This window comes from Mustela nivalis (genome assembly GCF_964662115.1).
Source record: "Mustela nivalis genome assembly, chromosome: 7".
Taxonomy (NCBI): Eukaryota; Metazoa; Chordata; class Mammalia; order Carnivora; family Mustelidae; genus Mustela; species Mustela nivalis.
This window is the reverse complement of record NC_139026.1, coordinates 82,277,530-82,303,021: the sequence shown is the minus strand read 5'-3', so window position 1 is coordinate 82,303,021 and position 25,492 is coordinate 82,277,530. Positions and strand designations below refer to the sequence as shown.

The 25,492-nt window shown below is 35.5% G+C and overlaps 2 protein-coding genes across 6 annotated transcripts in view; one reads left to right on the top strand and one right to left on the bottom strand.

Annotated features, from left to right (window-relative positions):
* The window catches only part of TWF1 (twinfilin actin binding protein 1), a 37,311-nt gene extending 27,173 nt beyond the window's left edge, over positions 1-10,138 (top strand). Inside the window, exon 10 of the mRNA XM_082742283.1 lies at positions 10,020-10,138. Coding sequence (XP_082598409.1) covers positions 10,020-10,030 — 11 coding nt within the window. The 3' untranslated portion in view covers positions 10,031-10,138. The remainder of the gene's footprint in view (positions 1-10,019) is intronic.
* IRAK4 (interleukin 1 receptor associated kinase 4) overlaps positions 4,793-25,492 on the bottom strand; it is a 33,751-nt gene continuing 13,051 nt past the window's right edge. For 3 of the 5 annotated variants that reach the window (XM_082742278.1, XM_082742281.1, XM_082742282.1), the window contains 8 exons: positions 25,197-25,357; positions 24,228-24,292; positions 21,267-21,381; positions 20,736-20,845; positions 16,056-16,239; positions 14,459-14,521; positions 10,023-10,181; positions 9,297-9,890 (listed from right to left, as the gene is read on the bottom strand). In XM_082742278.1, coding sequence (XP_082598404.1) covers positions 9,855-9,890; positions 10,023-10,181; positions 14,459-14,521; positions 16,056-16,239; positions 20,736-20,845; positions 21,267-21,381; positions 24,228-24,292; positions 25,197-25,357 — 893 coding nt within the window. In that variant the 3' untranslated portion in view covers positions 9,297-9,854. Of the gene's footprint in view, positions 9,891-10,022; positions 10,182-14,458; positions 14,522-16,055; positions 16,240-20,735; positions 20,846-21,266; positions 21,382-24,227; positions 24,293-25,196; positions 25,358-25,492 lie in introns of all 5 variants that reach the window. The other 2 variants (XM_082742279.1, XM_082742280.1) reach the window with 1 other exon arrangement.

Here is a 25,492-nt window from a genome sequence, read left to right as displayed (position 1 = left end):
GCAAAGGAAATCATCAACAAAATGAAAAAGCAATTTCTTAATTGGGAGAAAGTAGTTGAAAATCATTTCTGATAGGGGGTTAATATCCAAAATGTATAAAGAACTCATAAATAATCAATAACAAAAACAAAACAACAAAACAATTAAAAATGGGCAGAAGATATGAATAGACATGAGTGGATAAAGATAATTTCACATAGACACAGGCACATGCATACACACCCTGGAATATTATTCAGCCATAAAAAAATGAAATCTTGCCTCCTACAACATGGATCTAGAAAGTAGAATGCTAAGCCAAATAAACCAGTTAGAGAAAAACAAATACTATATGATTTCATTCATATGTGAAATTTAAAAAACAAAACAGCGAACAAAGGGGAAAAAAGAGACAAACCAAAAAATAGATTCTTAATTAAAGAGAACAAACATATGGTTACCAGAGGGGTGGAGGGGGTGGGTGCACAAGGTGACAGGGATAAAGAGGACACTTATCTTTTTTTTTTTAAGGATTTTAATTATTTATTAGAGAGAGAATGAGAGAAAGAGAGAGAGCGCATGAGATGGGGGAGGGTCAGAGGGAGAAGCAGACTCCCTACCAAGCAGGGAGCCTGATGAGGGACTCCATCCCTGGCCTCCAGGATCATGGTGATAATCTGAAGGCAGTTGCTTAAACAACTGAGCCACCCAGGCTCTCAGGAGGACGCTTATCTTGATGAGCACTGTGTCATATATGGAAGTTTTGGACCACTATATTATATAGCTGAGAAATCTAACACTGTATATTAACTACACTGGAACTAAAAATTTTAAAAATGGGTAGAAGATACGAATAAAAATTTGGCCAAAAAGGGCATACAGATTGCCAACAAGTACATGAAAAATGCTGAGCATCATTAATCATCAGAGAAATGTAAATGAAAACCACAATGAAATGTCACATCAACTAGTAAGAATGGCAAGAATCAAAAAAACAAGATAGAATAAGTGTTGGTGGAGAAAAAGGAACCCTCATGCACTGTTGGTGACAAAGTAAATTGGTGGAACTAGGGAAAACAGTATGGAGATACCTCAAAAAATTAAAAATAGAACTACAATATAATCCAGCAATTCCGTTTCTGGGTATTTATCTGAAGAAAACAAAAATACCAACTTAAAAAAAAAAAAAAAAGAACAACAACAAAAAACCAAAAATGCATCTCCATGATGGCTGTGGCATTATTTACAATAGTCAAAATATGGAAACAAGTTAAGTGATCGTTAAGGGATGAATAGATAAATAAGTTGTGATATATATAGACAGTGGAATATTATTCAGCCATAAAAAATAATGAAATCCTGCTATTTGCAACAACATAGGTGGAACTTGAGGGCATTATGCTAAGTGAAATAAGTCGGATAAAGAAAGTCAAATACAGGTGACTAGGTGGCTCAGTTAGCTAAGCCATTGCTTTTGGCTCAGGTCATGACCTCAGGGTCCTGGGATAGAGTTCTGAATTGGACTCCCTGATCAGTGGAAAGTCTGCTTCTCTCTCTCCCTGCTGCTCCCCCTGCTTATAATCTCACTCTGTTTCTCTGGGTCAAATAAATAAATAAAATCTTAAAAAAAAAAAAAAAGAAGAAAGTAAGTAAAATACTATATAATCTTTCATGTGGATTCTAAAAAAATAAACAAAAATATCTCAGCAAGTTCAGAGATACAGAGAACAGATCGTGGTTTCCAGAAATGGGACAGGTGGTGGAAAAAAATGGATAAAGAGGATCCACAGGTAAAAGAAAAAATAAAATTAAAAACAATAACAATTTTTTAAAAAACCCAAGTAACCAAAACTGTTAACATCAAATCCATGAACAAAAAGTCCTTAATTTTATTTTATATTCTTTTCTAACAAGTTTTATTAGCTGGTTTCCTAACCCATAGTAAATATGTATCTAGTAATCTTATTGAGGATCCTTTGTGCCTGCTGAGTCACTTCTATTTTTTTAATATGCTTTTAAGATTCCCTGCTCTTGATTATGATGTGTCAAGGTGTGAATCTCTTTGAGTTTATCCTACTTGTAGTTGTTAATTTCTTGGATGTCTGGATTAATATTTTTTATCAAATTTGGAAAATTTTTTTCCATTTTTTCTTCCAATATTCTTTCTAGCATTTTCTCACCTCTCCTTTTAGGACTCCCATTACATGTATCTTAGTAAACTTTACAATGTCCCATAGGTCTCTAAAGATCTGCTCATGCCTCTTCGTTCTCTTTTCTTTCTGTTCCTTAATTGATTTATCTTCATGTTTATTGATTTTGGGGGGAGGTGGTACTGCTCAAATATGCTGATAAGTTCTTCTAGTGAATTTTCATTTTAGTTATTGTACTTTACAACATTGGGATTTTTTTTTTTTTAAGATTTTATTTATTTGATAGAGAGAAATCACAAGTAGACGGAGAGGCAGACAGAGAGAGAGAGGGGAAGCAGACTCCCTGCTGAGCAGAGAGCCCGATGCGGGACTCGACCCCAGGACCCTGAGATCATGACCTGAGCCGAAGGCAGCGGCTTAACCCACTGAGCCACCCAGGTGCCCCACAACATTGGGATTTTTATTTGGTCCCTTCTTATACTTTAAATTTTTTATTGATATTCTCTATTTGGTAAGACATTCTTATACTTTTCTTTGGTTCTTTAGACATGATTTCCTTTAGTTCTTTGAACATATTTAAAATAGCTGATAGAAATCTTTCTCTAGTACTTTAAACATCTGGGCTTCCTCAGGTAGTTTCTACTTTTTTTCTCCTGGGTATAGGCCCAAATTTGCTTTTTCTCTGCATGTCTGGTATGTTTTTGTTGAAAACCATTCATTTTAAATAATATAATGTTGCAACTCTGGAAATCACTCTGTTCCCTCCCCAAGACTTATTGTTGCTAATTGTTTTTGTTGATTAATGACTTTAATAAATGAATTCTGTAAAGTCTCTATTTTTTGCATGTGTGGTCACTGATGTCTCTACTCAGTTTAGTCATCACTACTAAATAGACAGAGATTTCCCTAAACATCTAAAGTCAATAAATCTCTCAATAGAAGAGTATTGGCCAGGGCTCTGAATCCATGTGAAGATGCACCTTCCACACTAAACCAGGCAGTTTAGACCCTGTCTTAATCCTCACTTCTTGTTTGCACAAAGCCACAAGGTCAGCCAGAAGTGAGAGCTTAGGGATTTCTCAGGTCTTTTTGTTTTCAGCATGCGCATGACCTTGCACATGCGCATGGTTTTCTAGGTTCCCAGGATTTTTTAGAGATTTTTAAAACCATAATGAACATCTTATTCATCAGCTTTTCTTCTTAAGCTTTTTAGTTAGCCTACTGAAACATCCTGTTATTCATCACCTCAGGCAGCTGTCATTAAAACATTTGCCAGTAAACATTTTTGACAAACGATTCCACAGAAAGTCTTTAAGCACTAAGTGAGCTTTAGTCAGGTGAAATTAGGATAAGACTTAGGATGTCATCTAACCGAGGAACCACAAGAGAGGTCAAACAATTACAATTCTTTCAGAATGAGGCCTTGAAAGAGCTCCAGCTCTGTTCTGCTCCCTCTGGTACCAGAAAGCAGGGCTGCTTTTTTTTTCAAGGCTGCCACTGGGCTAGGACATAAGGGATTATAATAGGACAAGTTAAAATGCCACAAAACTTGTCATTCCTATTGAGATTCAGCCCTTTCTCTTGAGTAAATTCTCGTTGGGTTGCTGTTTCCTAGTTCTGAAAAAAAGTCAATTCTGACAATTTTTGCCATCTTTTTCATTGTTTTTATGGAGAGGCACATTTTTGGAGCTCCTTTGTCATTTTCTAGCCCTAAATGTTTAACAGCAGATGTTATCATTGACCTTTATTGGCAATAAACAAATAAATAAATAAATAAAATCTTGGTATGGCAGGTTTTCCTAGTATGGTTAACAGAGTAAGCTATTTCATGTTTCCTCTACTAACTTATGAATTCATTTAAAAGTATTTGACCAGGGGCGCCTGGGTGGCTTAGTGGGTTAAGCCACTGCCTTCGGCTCAGGTCATGATTTCAGGGTCCTGGGATCGAGTCCCGCATTGGGCTCTCTGCTCAGCAGGGGCCTGCTTCCCTTCCTCTCTCTGCCTGCCTCTCTGCCTACTTGTGATCTCTCTCAGTCAAATAAATAAATAAAATTCTTAAAAAAAAAATAATAAAAGTATTTGACCAAAGAATGGCATTAATGGAAGTGATACTAACTTTTTTTTAAACTCTTGGTCAACATTTCAACACATTTTTTAAATAACTTTTAAAAACGATTTTATTTATTTGACAGACAGAGATCACAAGTTGGCAGAGAGGCAGGCAGAGAGAGAGGAGAAAGCAGGCGCCCCGCTGAGCAGAGAGCCCGATGCAGGGCTCAATCCCAAAACCCTGGGATCATAATCTGAGCCAAAGGCAGAGGCCTTAACCCACTGAGCCACCCGGGCACCCCATTTCAACATATTTTTAAGGCCACTCACTAGTAATAGTCAAACTGTGTTGTCACTATAAAGAAGAGTGTTAATCTTCTTCTAAAATATGTGATGGGGATATACCTCACTTTATAACAAAAGTTCTGTCATTATTTAGACATTTTACAAAGGGGAGGAGGAACTACATATCCAGTCTTTGCTTAACTTTTAAATTCTTTCCTTTCCAGCTTTATTGAGAAATAGTTGACATTTAATATTGTGTAATTTTAAGGTGTACAATGTAGTGATTTAATATACTTGTATATTGCAAAATAATTACACCATAATGTTAGTTACATTTTTAAAAAAATTTTAATTAAATTCCAGTTAGTTAGCATAGTGTAATATTAGTTTTGGGTGTACAAGCATGATTCATCACTTAAATAACATACTTATATAACACTTGGTTCTCATCAAAACAAGTACACTCCTTAATCCCCACCACCTATTTAAGCCATCCCCCCATCCACTTCCCTAACAGACTCTACATTTAAGATTCTGTTTCTTAGTTTGCTTCTTTCTCTTCTTTTCCTCTTTGTTTCTTAAATTCCACATATGAGTGAAATCCATATGGTATTTGTTTTTCTGACTTATTTTGCTTTAGTGAATATACTCTGGTTCTATCAACATTGTTGCAAATGGCAAGATCTCATTCTTTATGATGGCTGAGTAATATTCCATTGTATATATATCACATCTTCTTTATCTGTTCATCAGTTGATAGACTTTGGGCTGTTGCCATATTTTGTCTATTATAGGTGATGCTGCTATAAACATTGGGGAGCATGTATTCCTTTGAATTAGTATTTTTGTACTCTTTGGGTACCTAGTAGTATAATTGCTGGATTGTTGCTACTTTATAATTCTAAAAGGAGGTTTAGACACCATCTGCTTATAGAATGGCTATAGTAGGAGAAAGGGTCACTCAAAGTCTTAGGTTTAAATTTCAGAATTGCAGGTCAGCCTGAGATGATCAATAATGATTTAATTCATGCTACCTAAACTTTCAAAAGACTTAAGTATAAACTAGAATGTGATTTTACTAATCATAAAAGACATTCTGCAACAGAAACTGTATGTAGATTGTAATAGTTTTGTCATTGTACACTATCTTCCAAAAGGCAAATCCAGGCAAGAAATCAAAAGGAAATTAAAAGGAAAGACTGCTAGATAAGTATGGAGTTAATGCAAGCAGACATATAGTTAGATAACCTCAATAACTATCTTCAACAAATTACCCTGATGCGTAAACAGCCTAGTAAAGGAAAACACCTGACATAATCTGAAAGACAATACTCCTTGCCCCAGGATAGTAGTAGAGATTTTGTGACAAAGTCTTATTCTTGGATCATTGCTAACCTAAGGGCCTCTGATAACACAAACACACAAAACTTGATTCAGTTTAGATTTTTTATTTCCTCTCTGAGTTACAATACAGGCTTATCATTTCTGAGACAATACACTGGTAGATTTTGTTTGTTTGAGCTTGGGTGTTGTTAAAGCCGCTTAGCCAAGGAAATCTATTACAATATATAGTTTTAATGTTTCCTTTATACTTCTCACTACCTGATTTTGTTTTATTTACTTGTAAATTATCATCTCAGTGTCTCATCTCCATCTAACAGAGACTTTCTCCTGAGAACAAACTCCTAAAAAACAAGGACTTTGTATTATTCGTTATTATATGTTCATTGCTTTTATGAGTCTGGACAATTGAAAACAATCAATGAATATTTGTTGAATTAATTTTGTTTTTTAAAAATTTTATTTGTTAATTATTGTTTTAGGTCAGAGTATTTCAAGAGATAATTTTTTCCTAATTTCATTAAAGGAATGAAATCTTAGCATTAATTTTGGAGATTCATTGTTATTGTCTCCATATTGATCATTTCTAGACATTAGAATTTGAATGATTGAAAAGCCATTTCTATCCGTGTCCATTCTTACAGTGGCATAGTACAGACGTTAAAGAAGTAGGGGCAGAGGTTGGTCAAAGAATAAAAACTTTTAGTTATGAAATGATAACTTCTGGGGATCTCATGTGTAGGTTGATGACTATACTTAATAATACTGTATTGTATACTGAAATTTGTTAAGAAAATAGATCTTAAATGTGCTCACCACACCAAAAAAGTCAAAAAAGGTAACTACATGAAGTGCTGACTGTGTTAATTAGCTTGTGGCAATCATTTCACAATGTATATATACATATATATCAAAACATCACATTGAACACCTGACTTATATATGATTTTGTCAATGATACCACAGTAAAGTGGAAAAAATAAAATACATACTTATAGGCATAAATCATTTTATTTCACTTTGCAGATCCTGCAGCTTTTATAAACTGAAGATTTATGGTAACCCTGGGTTGAACAAGTCCATCAGCACCATTTTTTCCAAAATAATTTCTTCACTTTGTGTCTCTGTGCCACATTTTGGTAATTCTTGCAATATTTCAAACTGTTATTAGCATATTTGTTATGGTGATCTGTGGTTTTTGCTTTTACAATTGTCATTGTTTTGAGGCACCAACACCAAGTACAGTGCCCATACAAGATGGTGAACTTATTGGTAAATGTTGTGTATGCTCTCACTGTTCTACTGACCTACTGTTTGCCTATCTCTCTTCTTCTCCTTGGGCCTCCCTAATCCCTGAGACACAATGATAAAATTAATAACCCTACAATGGCCTCTAAGTGTTCAGGTGAAAGGAAGTGTCACATCTTTCATTTTATTTTATTTTTTTAAAATATTTTATTTATTTATTTGACAGACAGAGATCACAAGCAGGCAGAGAGGCAGACAGAGAGAGAGGAGGAAGCAGGCTCCCCACCAAGCAGACAGCCCGATATGGGGCTCGCTCCCAGGACCCTGAGATCATGACCTGAGCCGAAGGCAGAGGCCTAACCCACTGAGCCACCCAGGCGCCCACATCTTTCATTTTAAATCAAAGGACAGAAATGATTAAGTATAGTGAGGAAGACATGTCAAAAGCTGATACAGACCAAAAGCTAGAACTCTTGCACCAAACAGTTAGTTAAGTTGTGAATGCAAAGAATAATTTTTTTTAAGATTTTATATATTTATTTGACAAAGTGAGAGATCACAAGTAGGCAAAGAGGCAGGCAGAGAAAGAAGGGGAAGCAGGCTCCCCCTGAGCAGAGAGCCCGATGTGGGGCTCAATCCCAGGACCTTGAGATCATGATGTGAGCCAAAGGTAGAGGCTTAACCCACTGAGCCACTCAGGCACCCCAAGGATAATTTCTTGAAGGAAATTTAAAGTTCTACTCTAGTGAACACATGAATGATAAGAAAGGGAAACAGTCTTATTGCTGATAGGAAGAAAGTTGATTCCAACACTCATAGATGATTTTGGGGGGTTTAAAACTTCAGTGGAGGAAGTAACTACAGATGTGGTAGAAAGAGCAAGAAAACTAGAATTAGAAGTAGAGTCTTAAGTTGTGACTAAATTTCTGAAATCTCAAGATAAAACTTTACCAAACGAGAGTTGCTTCATAGGGATGAGCAGAGAAAGTAGTTTCTTGAGAAGGAATCTACTCCTGGTGAAAACGCTGTGAAGATTGTTGAAATAATAACATAACTTTTAGAATACTGCATCAACTTAGTTGATAAAGGAGTGGTAGGGTATGAAAAGACTGACTCAAATTTTGAAAAAAGTTCTACTGTAGCTAAATGCTATCAAGCAGCATTGCATGCTACATGGAGATTGTGAAAGGAAGAGTCACTTGATGGGACAAACTTCATTTTAAGAAGTTGCCACAGCCACCAAAGTCTTCAGCAACCACTGCCCTGACCAGTCAGCAGCCATCAATGTGGAGGCGAGACCCTTCACCAGCAAAAAGCTCCCTGTGAGCTCAGATGATAGCATTTTCTAGTAGCAAAGTATTTTTAAATTAAGGTATGCACATTACTTTTTTAAACATATGCTATAGCATAGTTAATAGACTACAGTATAGTGTAAACACAAGTTTTATATGCATTGACAAACCAAAAAATTTATGTGGCTCACTTCATTGTGATACTCAATTTATTGTGGTGGTCTAGAATTGAACTGCCCATATCTCTGAGATATGCTATGTTTTAAAAGTGAATAAAAAGGACTACAGATCCCTGAGATGTATGGCCATTTTATACAGCTATAGGACCAAAAAGTGGATATGGCAATAATACTTTAAAATGTGCCCTTATATTTCTCTTAATTATATATCAGAGAAGTAAGGCAAAACATTTAATTGTTCCTTTTACCTGCTTGATTATCATAGAACATATTGAGGAAAATCTAAAATTTTTAGTTGGCTAGCAAGCAAGCCAGTAGGTCAGAAATATGGGAAGAAAAACAGTTATTTTTTCTAGAAGAATTCAGTTTCTTATGGTTATACAACCCAAGTCTTAGTTTTTTTTTTATTGCTGGCTAATAGCTGGAAGGTAGCTCTCAGCCTAGAAGGCCATCCTGAGGGCTTAGCCAGTGTGGCCTTCTTACAAATGGTAGCTTACTTCTTCAGGGCCCATGGGATAATCTCTCAGGCTTCTTATAAGAACTCACCTTATTAGGTCAGCCCCACCCAGCAGAGTCTCTATGTTGATACTTAAAGTCAGAAGATTAGGTACCTTAACAGCATCTGCAAAATTCCTTCATTTTTGCCAGGTAACATAATCTAATGTTGACCATACCATCATGGAAGTAACATCAGGGCATGTTCGGTTAGTGGTGAATGATTACTTAAAATAGCACACTCTGAACATGATCCTATAAACAAATGACTAATTGGATTGTATATAAACTTTAAATTTTATATCACTTTACATGTTACAAAGTGCATGCACATATGCTGCCTCATTTGATTTTCATGACTACCTGTCAGGGAAGCACAACAGATCTTAGCCTAATGATACTAGTAAGAAAAAAAAAAAAACAAAAAACCAAGGCTCAAAGCCATGAAGGGATTGCCCAAAGTGCTCCAGCAAATTAGCAGCAGAACTGGGCTTTGGCCTAGGGTCTTTTTACCCTATGGTCCAGTAGTCCTTGTTGCTAATTCTGTAGTTTTGAAACCATGTTTGGTGAGGTTCCGAGGAGAGGTCTGAGGGATTACTCAAGAACTGAGGGTGACACTAAAAAGCTAGGGCTTAGGGTTGATATCTGGTTCTACTTTTGCTTGTATATTTGTTGGGGGTTCTATACAAGCTTTAGTAGCCACTAAACTGCTCCATGCTGCCTGGTTAAAGGTAAAAAAGAATGTTTACAAAAACAAAATTTTAGTTTAAAAAATTTTTTAGACAGGTGTATACAAAAAAAAACAAAAAAACTCAAGAGTTTATTCCAGTAAAATTTTAAGAAGCTGTCATGTCTTGTAGCAGCTGTTGAACCTTTCAAAAAGAAAGACAAAACAAAACAAAACAAAACAAAACTGTATTAAATAATTGGTTTGCAATGTAAACTTAGAAAAAAAAGATGAACCCTACCTCCTTCACTTTTTAAATAAATATAAAAAATAGTACCTTCTTAATGTCTGGTCTCTTGTTTTTCTTTTCATGCAAGCATTGACTAGCAACGCAGTACATAGCTTCAATGGAAGCGGGATCAGTGTCATTCATCTTTGTATCAACATAGTCTTCAATTGTCTTTTCTTCATCTTCAATTTCTTCTTTAATATCTAGCTTTAAAACAAAATTGTTTAAAAAGATTTTATTTTATTTATTTGTCAGAAAGAGAGAGAGAGACAGAGAACAAGCAGAGGGAACAGCAGGCCGAGGCAGAGGGAAAAGCAGGCTCCCTGCTGAGTGAAGAGCCTGACACAGGACTCGATTCCAGGACCCTGGGATCATGACCTGACCTGACCTAACTGGCTGAGCCACCCAGGCATCCCAAAACAAATGTTAAAACTTCATCAGGAGTTTCAAATAAAAGTCAAAGAAATCAGAATGTAAATGGAATTATTTATTCTACTTCCTAATAACATATACTCATTTTACTATCTATTTTTATAAACTTAGTAAGAGTTAAAGATATACAGGAGAAACCCTATTTACTTATTTATTTATACATATATTCATACATAGATACATACACATACACTTTTTAGATACTATCAGCCATCTGCCTTCTAATTTTTGTATTTATGTTGCTGAGTTAAGGGCTCTCATATTCCCAATAGCAACATTTACTAGGGGCTCAGGGTGATTTGCTCCCCTTTTTAAATTTTTTATTTTTTATTTTTAGGGTGATTTGCTTCCTGATGTACTCCTGATAGAGCAATTCCAATTTCTGGACCCAGACTCCTCCTCCCTGCATAGGCAAACTTCTCTATAGGTACTCAAATTATTGAATAGAAGTGAAAAAGACAGAAGGAAAAAGGGGACAGGGCCATGATAAAAAAGTAATATATAGGGAGAGAGGCAAGGACTATGTGGTGGGATGAAGATGAGGATAAGGATGATGTAGTTGGTTGAGCAGTGGCCCTGAAATCAATATGTCCAAGTCCTAATCCCCAGAATCTATGAATATGACTTTACTTGGAGAAAAGGTCATTGCAGATATAATGAAGTTAAGCATTTTGAGATAAAGTCATCTGAAATTACCCACATGGGCCCTAAATTCAATGACTAGCATCTGTCTAAGAGACAGAATGAGAAGAAAACAGACACAGGGAAGATAACGTGACCAGAGAGGCAGAAATTGGAGTGAGGTGGCCTCAAGTCAAGGAATCCAACAGCCACTAGAGGCTGGAAGAGGCAAGAGTCTCCCCCAGACCCTCTAGAGGGAATACAGATGGACCTTGACAACACCTTGATTTAAGACTTCTTACTTCCAGAACTATGAAAGAATACATGTCAGTCCCTTTAAGTCTCAGTTTGTGTTAATTTTTTTACAGCAACCCTCGGAAACTAATATGAAAAAGACTATTGATATGAAGTCAATTATAAACTCTCCAGAAACTCTTCCAAATGTATTTTGAAAGCATTTGAGTGATGGCAGAATCTAGTGATACAAAGCTTCTTTGAAGGGCCATTCCTTTTGGTTATACTTGTGATAATATCTTATTAGTTTATAGTCCTACTGCTTTCACACGTTAAGAATAAGTGAAAGAGTATAGTCATCCCTAAGGTTTTATGATTTTTCACTATTATGTGGTCATGTGTAAAACTTATGACTGAGATGGATTCTGTGTTTTTCTGGATTTCATACTTACTCAAACCACAGGTTTGAAGCTTTTATAACATTTTAAAAGTGGAATAAGTCGTTTGCAAATATCAAAGAACCTAGATGTCCATCAACAGATGAATGGATCAAGAAGATGTGGTATATACACACAATGGAATACTATGCAGCCATCAAAAGAAATGAAATCTTGCCATTTGCGACAACATGGATGGAACTAGAGCATATCATGCTTAGTGAAATAAGTCAAGCAGAGAAAGACAACTATCATATGATCTCCCTGATATGAGGAAGTGGTGATGCAACATGGGGGCTTAAGTGGGTAGGAGAAGAATCAATGAAACAAGATGGGATTGGGAGGGAGACAAACCATAAGTGACTCTTTTTTTTTTTTTTTTTTAAGATTTTATTTATTTATTTAACAGAGAGAAATCACAGGTAAGCAGAGAGGCAGGCAGAGAGAGGAGGAAGCAGGCTTCCCGCAGAGCAGAGAGCCCGACGCGGGGCTCGATCCCAGGACCCTGAGATCATGACCTGAGCCGAAAGCAGAGGCTTTAATCCACTGAGCCACCCAGGCGTCCCCATAAGTGACTCTTAATCTCACAAAACAAACTGAGGGGGGCGCCTGGGTGGCTCAGTGGGTTAAGCCGCTGCCTTCGGCTCAGGTCATGATCTCAGGGTTCTGGGATCGAGTCCCGCATGGGGCTCTCTGCTCAGCAGGGAGCCTGCTTCCTCCTCTCTCTCTCTCTGCCTGCCTCTCTGCCTACTTGTGATCTCTCTCTGTCAAATAAATAAATAAAATCTTTAAAAAAAAAAACAAAAACAAAAACAAAAAAAACAAACTGAGGGTTGCTGGGGGGAGGGGGTTTCGGAGAAGGGGGTGGGATTATGGACATTGGGGAGGGTATGTGCTTTGGTGAGTGCTGTGAAGTGTGTAAACCTGGTGATTCACAGACCTGTACCCCTGGGGATAAAAATATATGTTTATAAAAAATAAAAAATTAAAAAAAAAATAAATAAAAGTGGAATAAGTCTCAGGAAAAAGGATTTAGACCTTTAGACAGGTGGATTTGCTTAAAAATATAAAAAATTACAAGGTAGAAAAAAACAGAGTTCTTTTTCTTTCCCTCTCTCCTCCTGTATTTTTAATGCACACACTTTCTCTGTATAATCCAATCTATAGCCAAAGCTTTATCTATGCCTGACACTAATGGCTCCAAAATTCTATCTACAACCCACGCTTCTGTCTTGATGCCCAACACCCAATGGGACAGATAACTTTATTTCTTGATGAGGACAAAGTATCACTGTGTACTACTATAAAAAAAATCCAGATATTATGCAAATAATAACTTTCACAATAATATTATGTTCTATAAATACACTTCAATGTGAAATGTTATATAACAAGTAATACTGCATTAATGCATATCGAGGGAACCACAGAAGGTTTTTTGTTGTGTTTTGTTTTAAGATTATTTATTTCCTTCTTTCAGAGAGCGAGACAGAGCCTGAGCAGGGGGAGCAATAGGCAGAGAGAGTGGGAGAAGCGGGGAGCCCCTCTGATAAGGGAGCCCAATGTGTGGCTTGATCCCAGAAACCTGCAGTTATGACCTGAGCCAAAGGCAGACACTTAACTGAGTGAGCCACCCAGGTAACCCAATGGAAGATTTTATAATGTATTTATTAGAAAGGGACACCAGTAACAATATTATAATATATAGATATCGTACTTATTGCTTTTCTTAAAGTGAAAAATGGCACCCATCCCTTGAGCAACAATATCATACCCTTTGACTTTCTAATCTCCATTCTAGGGGAATAATCTGTTATACATATAAGTATCTGAATTTGTCTCACTGGTTTGCCTCATTAGAATACATAAATTAGAATAAAGTCAGCATAGTTATTATACTAGTTTTAAGAAAAACTTATTCATGATAGTAAATAGTTTTTTTAAAAAAAGATTTTATTTATTTATTTGATAGACAGAGATCACAAGTAGGCAGAGAGGCAGGCAGAGAGAGAGAGGAGGATGCAGGCTCCCTGCTGATCAGAGAGCCCAATGCGGGCTCGATCCCAGGGTGCTGGGATCATGACCTGAGCTGAAGGCAGAGGCCTTATCCCACTGAGGCACCCAGGCACCCCTTCATGATAGTAAATATTTCTGAAATCTTTACATTATAAAAGGTTTCTGAAATTTTTTATTTTTATAAAAAGACCCTCCAGGTTCTTAAAATTTACTATATAGGAAAAAAAAAGGTAAGGCAATTTTCTTATGGTTTTAGCATTCAGTTCGTCTATTTATATAATTGCCAATGAGTGCCTAATAAATACACAGGAAATTTTTTTCTATCATAACTTTATAAATAAAATCCCATTAGGGAAATGAATAGAAAATTCTACTAGCTATTCTGATACAAATCTGAATGGAAGCCATTTTGTTTTCCCTCTCTGAGCTTAAAAGCTGTTAGTAATCACCCTGAAAGTAAACAAAATAAAAATATACTATAGAAGACCTAAAAAAGTCATATAGTTCTATTCCGGTTTTACCCAGCACATAGAATATATGTGACTTTTCCAAGCTTCACAAATACTTCGTGGCAGAGCTGAAATTAGAAATATGTGATGCTCTTTCCATATGCCACTTTATAATTGTCAATGAAAAGATTGCCAATAGAAAAAGACATTGCTAGATGCCAAATTTACCCATACAAATTTAGATTATAAATACAAAGAGAAAAGGGCTGGAAAAAATAATAAATCTTTCAGTTACCAATAACTGAGGTTCACGGTGTTCATCTACAGCTGGAAGTCCAGTTATTATTTCTAATAAAACCTATGAAGACAAAAAAAGTAAATTACTATAATACTCAAGACAACATTTGAAAAGAATATGGTTTTCGTTTTAAATTAACTTTAAATTGAAGAATATGGATCTTTATTATGAAATCTGATTAATCATTTCCATACAATGCATTATGCCTTTTAGGCATTAAAGCAGGAAGGACCGGACACCTGGGTAGCTCAGTCCATTAAGTGTTCAACTCTTGGTTTCAGTTCCGATTATGATCTCGGTGTCCTGGGATGGAGCCCCATACTGGGCTCCTTGCTCAGTGGGGAGTCTGCTTGAGAGCCTCTCTCTCTCCCCCTTTGCCCTCTTCCCCCCATTCATTCTCTCTCTCTCTAATAAATAAAATATAAAAAAAAAAAAAAAAAGAAAAAGAAAAAGCAGAAAGGACATGAGTTGGTTTTTTCTCACCACCACTCCTTCACAGAAACCTTGGGTTCTACCAATCCCCACAAGCAGTACTTTTCTATTAGCAACTTATTAAATAATCAGCTCCATTCAATATGTGTTCTGGACATTCTTTCTCCTGTCTTGCAGGGGACTCTTCACAAAAATAATTTTCTCTGGGTTTTAGAATATATTATTTTCTAAATTTTAGGCATATCTTACAATTCTGTGCCTTACTTTCACAGTGCTGTGAAGTTAAATTTCCATATAGGAAACATATACGCAAAAATAAGATGAAGTAGAACTTGATTTCTCCAACCACTCCCACTCACTCCATCTTAAAAGTTATTCGGAACAGACCAGTATATCAGAAAATGTCAAAGTGAATGTCTTTTTAAAAATATTTCATTTAAGGATGCCTGGATGCTCAGTGGGTTAAAGCCTCTGCCTTCGGCTTGGGTCATGATTCCAGGGTCCTGGGATCGAGCCCTAAAACAGGCCCTCTGCTCAGTGGAGAGCCTCCTTCCCCCTCTCTCTCTGCCTGCCGCTCTGCCTACTTGTGATCTCTGTCTGTCAAATAAATAAATAAATCTTTAAAAAAATATTTCATTAAAAAAATATGACATTAAAAGGTGTGCTGTATGACATAGTTTGTTTTATGCACTTATTTTTTTTTAAAGACTTTTATTTATTTGTCAGAGAGAGAGAGAGAGAGCATGTGCACAAGCAGGGGGAATGGCAGACAGAGAAACAGGTTCCCCAGTGAGCAGGGAGCCTCATGCGGGACTTGATCCCGGGGCCCTCGTATTATGACGTGAACCAAAGGCAGATGCTTAACCAAATGAGCCACCCAGGCATCTGTTTTATGCACTAATTTTATGTAAGCTTCATACTATTTCATGAGGATAGTGTAGTAAAAAAGTTATTTCTTGTAGTTACTTCAGAAATCCATTTTTAAAAGTTCCACAGATTTGGAGAAGCTTTTATAACTTTATCATTTAACTAGGGTTAAAGTAAACAACACGTGCATTTATATAAGAAAGCTAAGCAAGACAGGTATTCCAAAATATTCTAATTCAATTTCACAGTTATAGCCAAAATGATTATTTTTAATAAATACATATGTGAAACTCACCACACCAAAGCTATAGATATCAGATTTGGGTGTTATTTCTCCTCGGAGAGCCTCAGGTGCCATATAAGCTGTTGTTCCCACAATTCTGCTAGTCATGACTGTCTGGGAAAACTTCTCAGAAGCCCGTGCAAGCCCAAAGTCGGATATTTTGGCTGTGAAGTCTTTATCTAGTAAGATATTTGCACTGAAAAGAAAAAAAATATTTTTCTTTTCAAGCAAGTCAAACAGTTCATATTTATATACATACAGAACATATGTACATAGTTACAGATTATACCATTTTATAATACATATCATAAAAACCTGAAATTCATACAAATAAATCTAGTTTCAGATTAAAGAAAGAAAAGATCTTTTTCTTTCCCTTTTTGTTTCTTGAGGAAAAATTTTAGGAGAATAAAAATGAAATAAAACTGTCCACATCAGTGAGAGATATTTTCATTATTTCAAAGTAATTTATCACAGGGAAAATTTCCCTCGGTCTCCTAAAGCACCATTCTTATTCCTTTCCTAATATTTCTCAACTCACTTAAAAACAAATTTCCAACCAAAGTGTCTCAATTATTAATTTCTTTATTCTTCTTTTTAAGTTTTTAATTTTAATTCCAGTACTGTTAACAGTTAACAGTTAATATATTAGTTTCAGGTGTTATTCTTTTTTTTTTTTTTTGGTACTATCTGAAATCTTGCAAAGAGGAAAGAACATGGTTAAAAGGTCTTCATTTATTCACTACAAGCATTTGCTCATACACGCATAGTTGCATTCAATAAAATTTTTATCAAGGAATCACTATGTACAATAGTATTTAAGCTCAGTCTTGCATGGAGGAGGGATTTTCAAACCTTATCTATGAAAAAGGTTCATAACTAATTTTTTAAAAATCCAATAAATACTCCATAGCGGTGATATTAGGTACAAAATACTGAGGGAACAACCACATGCCTGTAAGAACTGGAGAAAATTCTAAGGAGAGGGTGAACAGTGTGCTTAGCCTTGAAGAATTGTTACAAGGTGAGGGTTAAATGAGGGGATAAAAGCCATTTCAGGCAAATAGAGCAACATGTGCAGAGTGATGAAAACATAAAAACATATGATCAATTTCAAGAAACTGGTGCCAGTGAGGGGTGCCTAGATGGCTCAATGGGTTAAGCCTCTGCCTTTGGCTCAGGTCATGATCTCAGGGTCCTGGGATTGAGCCCTACATCGGGCTCTCCGCTTAGCTGAGAACCTGCTTCCCCCTCTCTCTCTGCCTCCCTCTATGCCTGCTTGTGATCTCTCTCTGTGTCAAATAAAGAAATAAAATCTTAAGAAAAAAAAAAAGAAATTGGTGCCAACAAAACATGGAGAGAATATGAACTTGATCCTGAGAGCAGGATGCCAGCAGAAGTTTTCATAGTAAGAAATTCGTGCTATTAGACTTGATTTTTTTTTAAAGATTTTTATTTATTCATTTGACAGACAGAGATCACAAGTAGGCAGAGAGGTAGGCGTAGAGAGAGAGAGAGAGAGAGAGAGAGCAGGCTCCCTGCTGAGCAGAGAGCCTGATGCCGGGCTTGATCCCAGGAGCCTGGGATCATGACGTGAGCCGAAGACAGAGGCTTTAACCCACTGAGACACCCAGGCATCCCTTGATATTTTTTTTTTTTTGAAGATTTTTATTTATTTATTTGAGAGAGTGTGAGAGAGCACACACAAGCAGGGAAGGGGCAGAGGAAGAGAGAGAAGGAAGACTGCCCACTGAGTGAGAAGCTCGGCTTGGGGGTCAATCCTACAACCTTTGGGATCATGGCCTGAGCTGAAGGCAGACGCTTAACCCACTGAGCCTCCCAGGTGCCCCTAGACTTGATTTTTAAAAAACATAATCTGGTGGTATAGTAGTGAATAGTTGAGAAGTGAAACAGACTAGGTAAAGACTGACCAGGAAAGCTTGTATTAAAGCAAGTGAGAGATAGTGAGAGTCTGGATAAAGAAAGAACACTGGAAGAAAAAATGGAACTGAGAATTTTGAGGCACATTCAATGAACTTTGTAATGAGTATGATGCAGGGAATGAGAAAGTCCTTAGCTTGGGAGACAGGAGGAATAGTGACTTCATTTGACCAGGAAGGGAACATGGGAAGAACACTTCGGTTTGGAAGAGAAAATTTGATTTCTGGTATGTTAACTTAGAGGCTTCTGTGGGACACAGAGACAAGGTGTTTTTGGTCTGAAGATATTAAAAATATAGGATCGGAGGCTGATGATACAGATTTGATGTCACCCACATATAGATAGCAGTTGAAGTCAATATAATGTCAGCAAGAACACTTTCTGGGAACAGAAGAGACAGGAGGTGATAACAGGAGGAAATCCACCAATATGTAAGGGATGAGAGACTGTGCTGTCCTCTCATCTATGGCTTATCCCTTTACTTGGACTCCTTCCTATGTTCTCAAGAACCTCACTCCATAAATTATTTCACTTCTCTCTTCTATTTTATCATCTTCCTTTTCCCATAGGCATAAAAGCACACTTTAGTCTCTGCCATCTTAAAAGAAGTTTCCTGAATGACACAGTATTTCCAGTAATCACCCTTCACTATCTAAATACCATAAAAGACTTGTCTACACTCACATTTCAGTTCTCTAGCTCCCACTCTCTCCTCAAATACATCCTGAATTCTGCCCAGTTTCTGTGCGAAAGTAGTGCTCTGTAAAGATACTAATGCTCTTCAGAGCACTAACCAAATGGTGATTTTTCAGTCCTCACCCTGACCTCTAAAAAGCAAATGACATTTTTTTTGACTAGTCTGTTTTGGGAAATACTCTCTTTCCTCATTTTCACAGATACCAGGTTCTCATCTGACCTTTCTGTGCCTACTTTCTTAGATTCCTTTTTGAAATCATTCTCTTCTATTTGGCCATTAAGTCTTAAAGTTCCTTAGGACTAAATCTTGGGACTTTTCCTAATCTCTATCTCTCCTTAAGAGACTACAATCATATAGTAGGTCTTATCAACTGTATGTAATTCACAAATTTATATCTTTAGCTCAGACTTTTTCAGCTCCATATCTGTATATGACACTAACATTTCTACTTCTATAAATTTTATTTATTTATTTGACAGAGAGAGAGATCACAAGTAGGTAGGGAGGCAGGCAGAGAGAGGGGAAAGCAGGCCCACCGTTGAGTAGACAGTCCGATGTGGGGCTCAATCCCAGGACCCCAAGATCACGACGCGAGCTGAAGGCAGAGGCTAACCCACTGAGTCACCCAGGTGCCCCTCCACTTCCATATCTTAAAAGAATCTTAAACACAACATGTACAAAAGAGATTTCACATTCTCAACCGTCAACCTAGTCCTCTTCCAGTGCTTTCTATGTAAGTGAATCATGCTACAATCATCCCAGAATGCAATTCAGGAAGCTAGAAATCCAGGAGTCATTCCTGATATGTCCCTCTTTCTGATCCTTCTGCAGCCAAGATATCAGCACGTCCTCCCATCTTATTTTTTTTTTTCAAGATTTTAAAAATTTATTTGAAAGAGAGTGAGAGCAAAAGAGAGTGAGCTGAGCAAGTGAGAGAGGGCATGAGTGGGGGAGGGACAGAAGGAGAGGAAGAAGCAGGCTCCCTGCTTGGGGCTTTATCCCAGGACCCAGGGATCATGACTTGAGCCGAAGGTAGATGCTTAACCGACTGAGACACCCAGCACCCAGTCCTGCCATCTTAATCTCTCAAATCTGTTCACTTCTTTTGATAATGAACTGCTACCACCACAACTTCTGTAATAGCTTCCTAACTAGCCCTTCCTACAAACTGTTCTCTACACTCAAGTCAAAGGGATCTTCTCCAAACTTGAACACGATGCCACATCTCTTCTTATAATTTTTCAGTGGCATCTTATTACATTTATAATAAAACTAAAGTCCTTACATTAGTCTATTAGATCCTACAGGTTTAGTTTCAGGCTGACTTCTATAATTTTATTTTATATCAATCATTCCTTTAATTTCTGCATTTCAGTTATACTGTATTCATTTCACTTCCAAAAATTTATCTATGCTTTCATGTTCCCTCTCAATACTGGTCTTAAAAATGCAGTCCATTCTGTCTAAAATGATTTTCTCCCTACCTTCTGTAGTTACCTTCAAATTGTGCCCACTTATTTCCTACTCATTCTTTGGATCTCTGCTAAAATAGCACTTCCTCAGAAAACTCTTGTTTATACTAATACTGTACATTAAATACTATATACTCCTTATTAATTTTCTATTATTAGTGATCATTTGATTGATTTCAAACACTACAAGTGCTACTTTTGCTAACTATATTATCTACAGTGCCTAGCACATAGTAGGTGCTTAATTAATATTGGCTATTTATGCAAGAAGAAAATTGAAATGCACCCATGAAGGATGACAGTGATTCAGAAAACAGTGGTGATCCAGAAAATAATTTTGACAAGGCAAAAGCAGTCAAGAGAAACAAAATGCCATGCTATTCAAAAAAAGATCATGTAGGATGAATACTAAAAATAGCTACGTGGGTTTCGAAAAAAGGAGATTATAGATGTTTTAATGAGAAGAGCTTTCAAGGAGTACTGTAAGTTAAGACATGCATATGAAATTTGAATAGAAAGAATGAGAGCAAGTTATTCTACGAAGATGGTTTTCCAAAAAACATTTTTTAGAACAGCATTTACCTTTTAATGTCTCTATGAATATGATGGTTTTCATGTAAAAAGCTGATGCCATTAGCTGCATCTTGAGCAATCTTGCATCTCATATGCCAAGGGAGTGGTGGAGTATCATCCTTATGAAGTAACCAACCCATTAAAAAAAAGGATAAAAAATCTATAGAAAATATATAACAGAACATTTTTCCAAGCAACTACTGAAAATGATATTATATCACCGAGAATTTGGGATTGTAATTTTTAAAAATTGTCCAAAAATAATCTCTAAGTAAGATCAAGTCCGAGTCAGCATTTCTTATTTGACAATAAAAATATATAGGAGCACCTCCAAAGATTTGTCTTGACTGGTAATTTTGTATTTAAGATTATCACCTTACAGAATAGCAATCCCAGCTGTTTATCTATCAACCATATAATTTTCAAAGAGCAGGAAAAATATTAAGATTAATGTGGTTTAAATAATTTTGTAACAAGGTGAATATTAGTATTCCAATACATAAACAGAAAGCCAAACAATCTGATGAGCAAATATCTTACCAAGCAAGACAGCCTGTCTAGCAATGAGCCATTGGGCATATAAACATAGACTAAGCAGAGGTCATCTCCATCACTTGAGAAACCAAGCAGTTCTACTAAGTTCTCATGTTGACACCTACGACAAATAATTTGCCACTCAAAATTATTATGACACATACATATATTCAGCTGTTGGTTGGAGGTTATTCAATTTAGAGCTTTAACATAAAAAAAGCACAATAAAATAATGATATGCTATATATATTATGATACATATGTTTATAACATTTATTTGTTTATTGTAGCCATTTACAATTTTCTGTAGTTCTTTGTCAATACTGATCAACATTAGAAAAAAATCCTTTTTCTATTTTATTTATTTAAGTAATCTCTACTCCCCGCATGAGGTTTGAACTCACAACCCTAAGGTCAAGAATCTAATGCTCTTCTAGAGCAACTGAGCCAGCCAGACACCTACTGTTTCTATTTTATAGTTAAAGTTCAATAATTTAGAGCTTTGAAACTTGTGATAGTTTGGTTAAGGATTGGCCTAATAACTACCTTTGTGTAGTACAATGTTCAATGATAGCTTTACAGGAAAGATTTCAAGAAGTCTGTTGAAACTGCTATGACGACCCTTTCAAGAATTTTCTAACATATCCAAAGCACTGACTTATAGACATTTGATCTCTAACTACATCTAATTTGTATATTGTTGATCTTTAATGATATCTTATTATTTATGACCTAATTTGAGTTTTATCTACTTGAAAGGAATAAAACTAAAGAGAGCTGAACTATAACAAAACCTTAGGTATTTGTGGTAGAGCAGAAAGAAAACTGGGCAAAGTCCTAAGTTTAAAGTTCAGCTTTGCTACCGCCCCCTCCCCGATATTTGACTTATAGGCCAAATTAACACTTAACAAGTTAACATCTCACCAAGCCTCAGCAACTTCACCAAATGTGGATAATAACCCCTATGATGTAACAAGGATGCTGTGAGAATTGAACGAGCAAATAGATAAGAGCCTAGAAATATACTTCGAACATGATATGCATTCCATCTAAGTGCTTACTCACTTTGTTGATATAAAATCATATAAAATTCTGGGATTTCATGATTTCAAATGAGAATTGAAATCAGTCTATCCTCATAAATATTTTAAGAAGTGCAAATTAAAACAAATAAGTACTCTATTTTCCATCAAACTGGCACATTTTATTTATTTATTTTAAATGGCACATTTTAAAAACAAGTAGGTAACATTTCCTGAGTTCATACTATATAGAAGGCACTGTGGTAAGTGATTTACCTGCTCTGTTTTATTTAATCCTCATAATAACTTAATGAAGTACACACTATTAGTATCCCATTTTATAGATACGAAAACTAATAGTTAAGAAACTTGGCTGGGGTCATTCTGCTGGTAAGATCCAGAAATTGGTACTTATTAAGAAACAGTAAGAATATTCAATGGTGGTAAAGTAGCAGTAAAATTTAAATTGTAATACATTGCTGATAGGCATGTAAATTACCATAATTTATTTAAAAGGCCATTTGGACATGTACTTGGAAAGTTTTTAAGAAGTTCATGCATTCTGAACCAGTGATTCTTTAGCATTCTACCTGATAAAATAAGCAGAGTTGCATTTAAAGATTTATATACAAGGAGATTTAAAGGAACTTTAATTTGTAATGTTGAAAATTAGAAACAAAACTAGGAGAGTACTGGTTTCACAAAATATAATCATATATGCTGAATAATTAATTCAGCATATAAGATTATATATGTAAATTAAAACTAACAGACTAACAAAATGTTTTAAAATTATTTTTAATGACATGGGAAAAAAGCTACACACACATCATGAAGCAAGTACCTCAAAATATTAGCCATGGCTCACTCTGAGTGATATATTTATGAAACACTTTTTATTATTTCTCTATTTTGAACAAATTACTTTTAGGATTGCAGAGTGACAGGGGAAAAAAATCCCAAAAAAAAGAGGCTTTTCTTTTTTTTTAATCAGTGTGCATTATTTTTACTATGATTGAATTAATTCCAGTCTATTATTTCTATCTTGAGGTTAAGCAATCACAATTCGTAATTTATAGCAGTAAGTGTAATTGAGTATAAAATTGGTAAATTTCATCAGGATTCATATCAATAATGTTGTAAGGTGACAGATGGGGACTATACATATTGTGGTGAACACTGAGTAATGCATACAACTGCTGAGTTGGCATGTTATACCTGAAACTAATATTAACATTGTATGTCAATTACATTTCAGGAGTAAAAAATAAATAAATTTAAGAAAATGAAAAAGAAAAAAGCTCAGGATCTGGCATCATATGTGTATGTCCATAACTACATTTCTGTAGGGATATGGATATGAAAAACAGAGCTGATTTTTTACTGGCTAATTTTTCTAAATCTCATGGGAAAAAAAAAAGGTAGGGGAGGTTATAATAACTGTTATGAAATTAAATGAGACCAGACACATAAAATACACTGCACTACAATTATCAGAATAGAATCCTGATTTGTTTCTCTCACTCTTCCTGATGACAGCCAATGTCTTCTAAGACATCCATGTCTTCTAAGGATACTGGCATACAAATTTTTCCTGGTTTAGGGTTGTTAATATATCTAAGGGCCAATAATTCTGTATTTTTTTTTGTACCTCTATAACTTATTTCTCATGAATTCTGGGAGCCACAAAGATGATAGTTGAAATCCTTTGGAACTTTGCTCTGATGTAAAGTAACAAGTGAGATTTAAGCTTCAGGCATGTGAATATATGTAGTCACAGACTTGTAGAATCAAAATTCCTTCAATTCCTCTCATTTAAACCCTTTAGTTTAATTCTACATATCTGGAAATATCACTAGTTCATGGCACACTCTGGGTGAGAAACCAGGTCTCCTACTCCTTGAGCTGCTCTTTTCCACTCTACTACGTTGTCAAATTAACTTACTTTGCCATAACTTTTATTTCTTGATCAAACTGCTGTCTCAGTTCTTCAGTACTAATGTCAACCATCTGAAAAATAAAAGAATATATAATACAATACAATAACCTCAAAGCTCTTAAAGCTATCAGGAGGTGCAAAAGATGGCCTGGCTGATCTTGCTTTCTTTTAAAATGTAAGGCATTTTTTTCCCCATTTTACAGAATAACTGAGAACTAGAAATATGAATGATTTGTTCAAAGTCCCATGGCTAGTTAGTGGAAAGAAAAAAATCCTTATAAACCATATAACCATAAAAACCTCACTGAGTTACTATAGAAACAAAATGAAATAATATGAGAAGCATTCTGAAGAAAACATTTGTTGTAACAGAAAACATAAGCAAATTTGAAGGGAAAAAGACAAATAAAATCTACAAAATATTTGTAACATATATGACAACAGGTGACTATCTTCATCATATAAATGTATATTATATGGATATTTCTAGAATATAATAACAGAATTATAATATAACAAATCAAGTACACAGTGAACAGTCTAGGAGAAATGGGAATGAAGGACTTAGACAAGAATTTTTAAAATCTTTTTTATTATATTTTTTAAGCTTATTTTTAAATGAGAAAAGTAACATAAGAAAGCTGTTTTTACAAAATTTTCTTAGTATCTTCCCATTTTCATCTAGATTATGCATGAAGCACTATGTAGAACGGGGCTTCTTAACTTCATTTTGTGAATCTTCTGGAATTATATGTATACTCATATGTGTATGCCCATAACTACATTTCTGTAGAAACAGGATCCATAGCTTTCAACAGTTTTTTAAGTGTTAAGAACTACCAACTTAGAATGATGTTTAAAGAAAACACACACTGAAATAATATATTTCCCAAAGATTAATTTAAAACTTACAGTATAGCACACCAGGAAGCAACTTTTCCTTTAATTCTTTTTACTCCTAAACATATAACTTACCGCTGCAAGTTTCTTCACTGCTACAGTTTTGTTGTTCACGAAGCCTTTATATACAACTCCAAATCCTCCCTCTCCCATCTTGTTGCCACCGAGAGAAATGGGTCTCTCATCAAAGTTATTTGTGACATTCTTCAATTCATAAAATGAAAAATTGTGAAAACCTATAATGTCAATAAAATAAGGAAAAACTACTTTGATAAAAAACATATTGGTTTTAAGAACCTTAATATTTTTTCAACGTGATTATTTCATATATATGCAAATATTTACAACTTTGGATCAGGTGTGATAAGAGA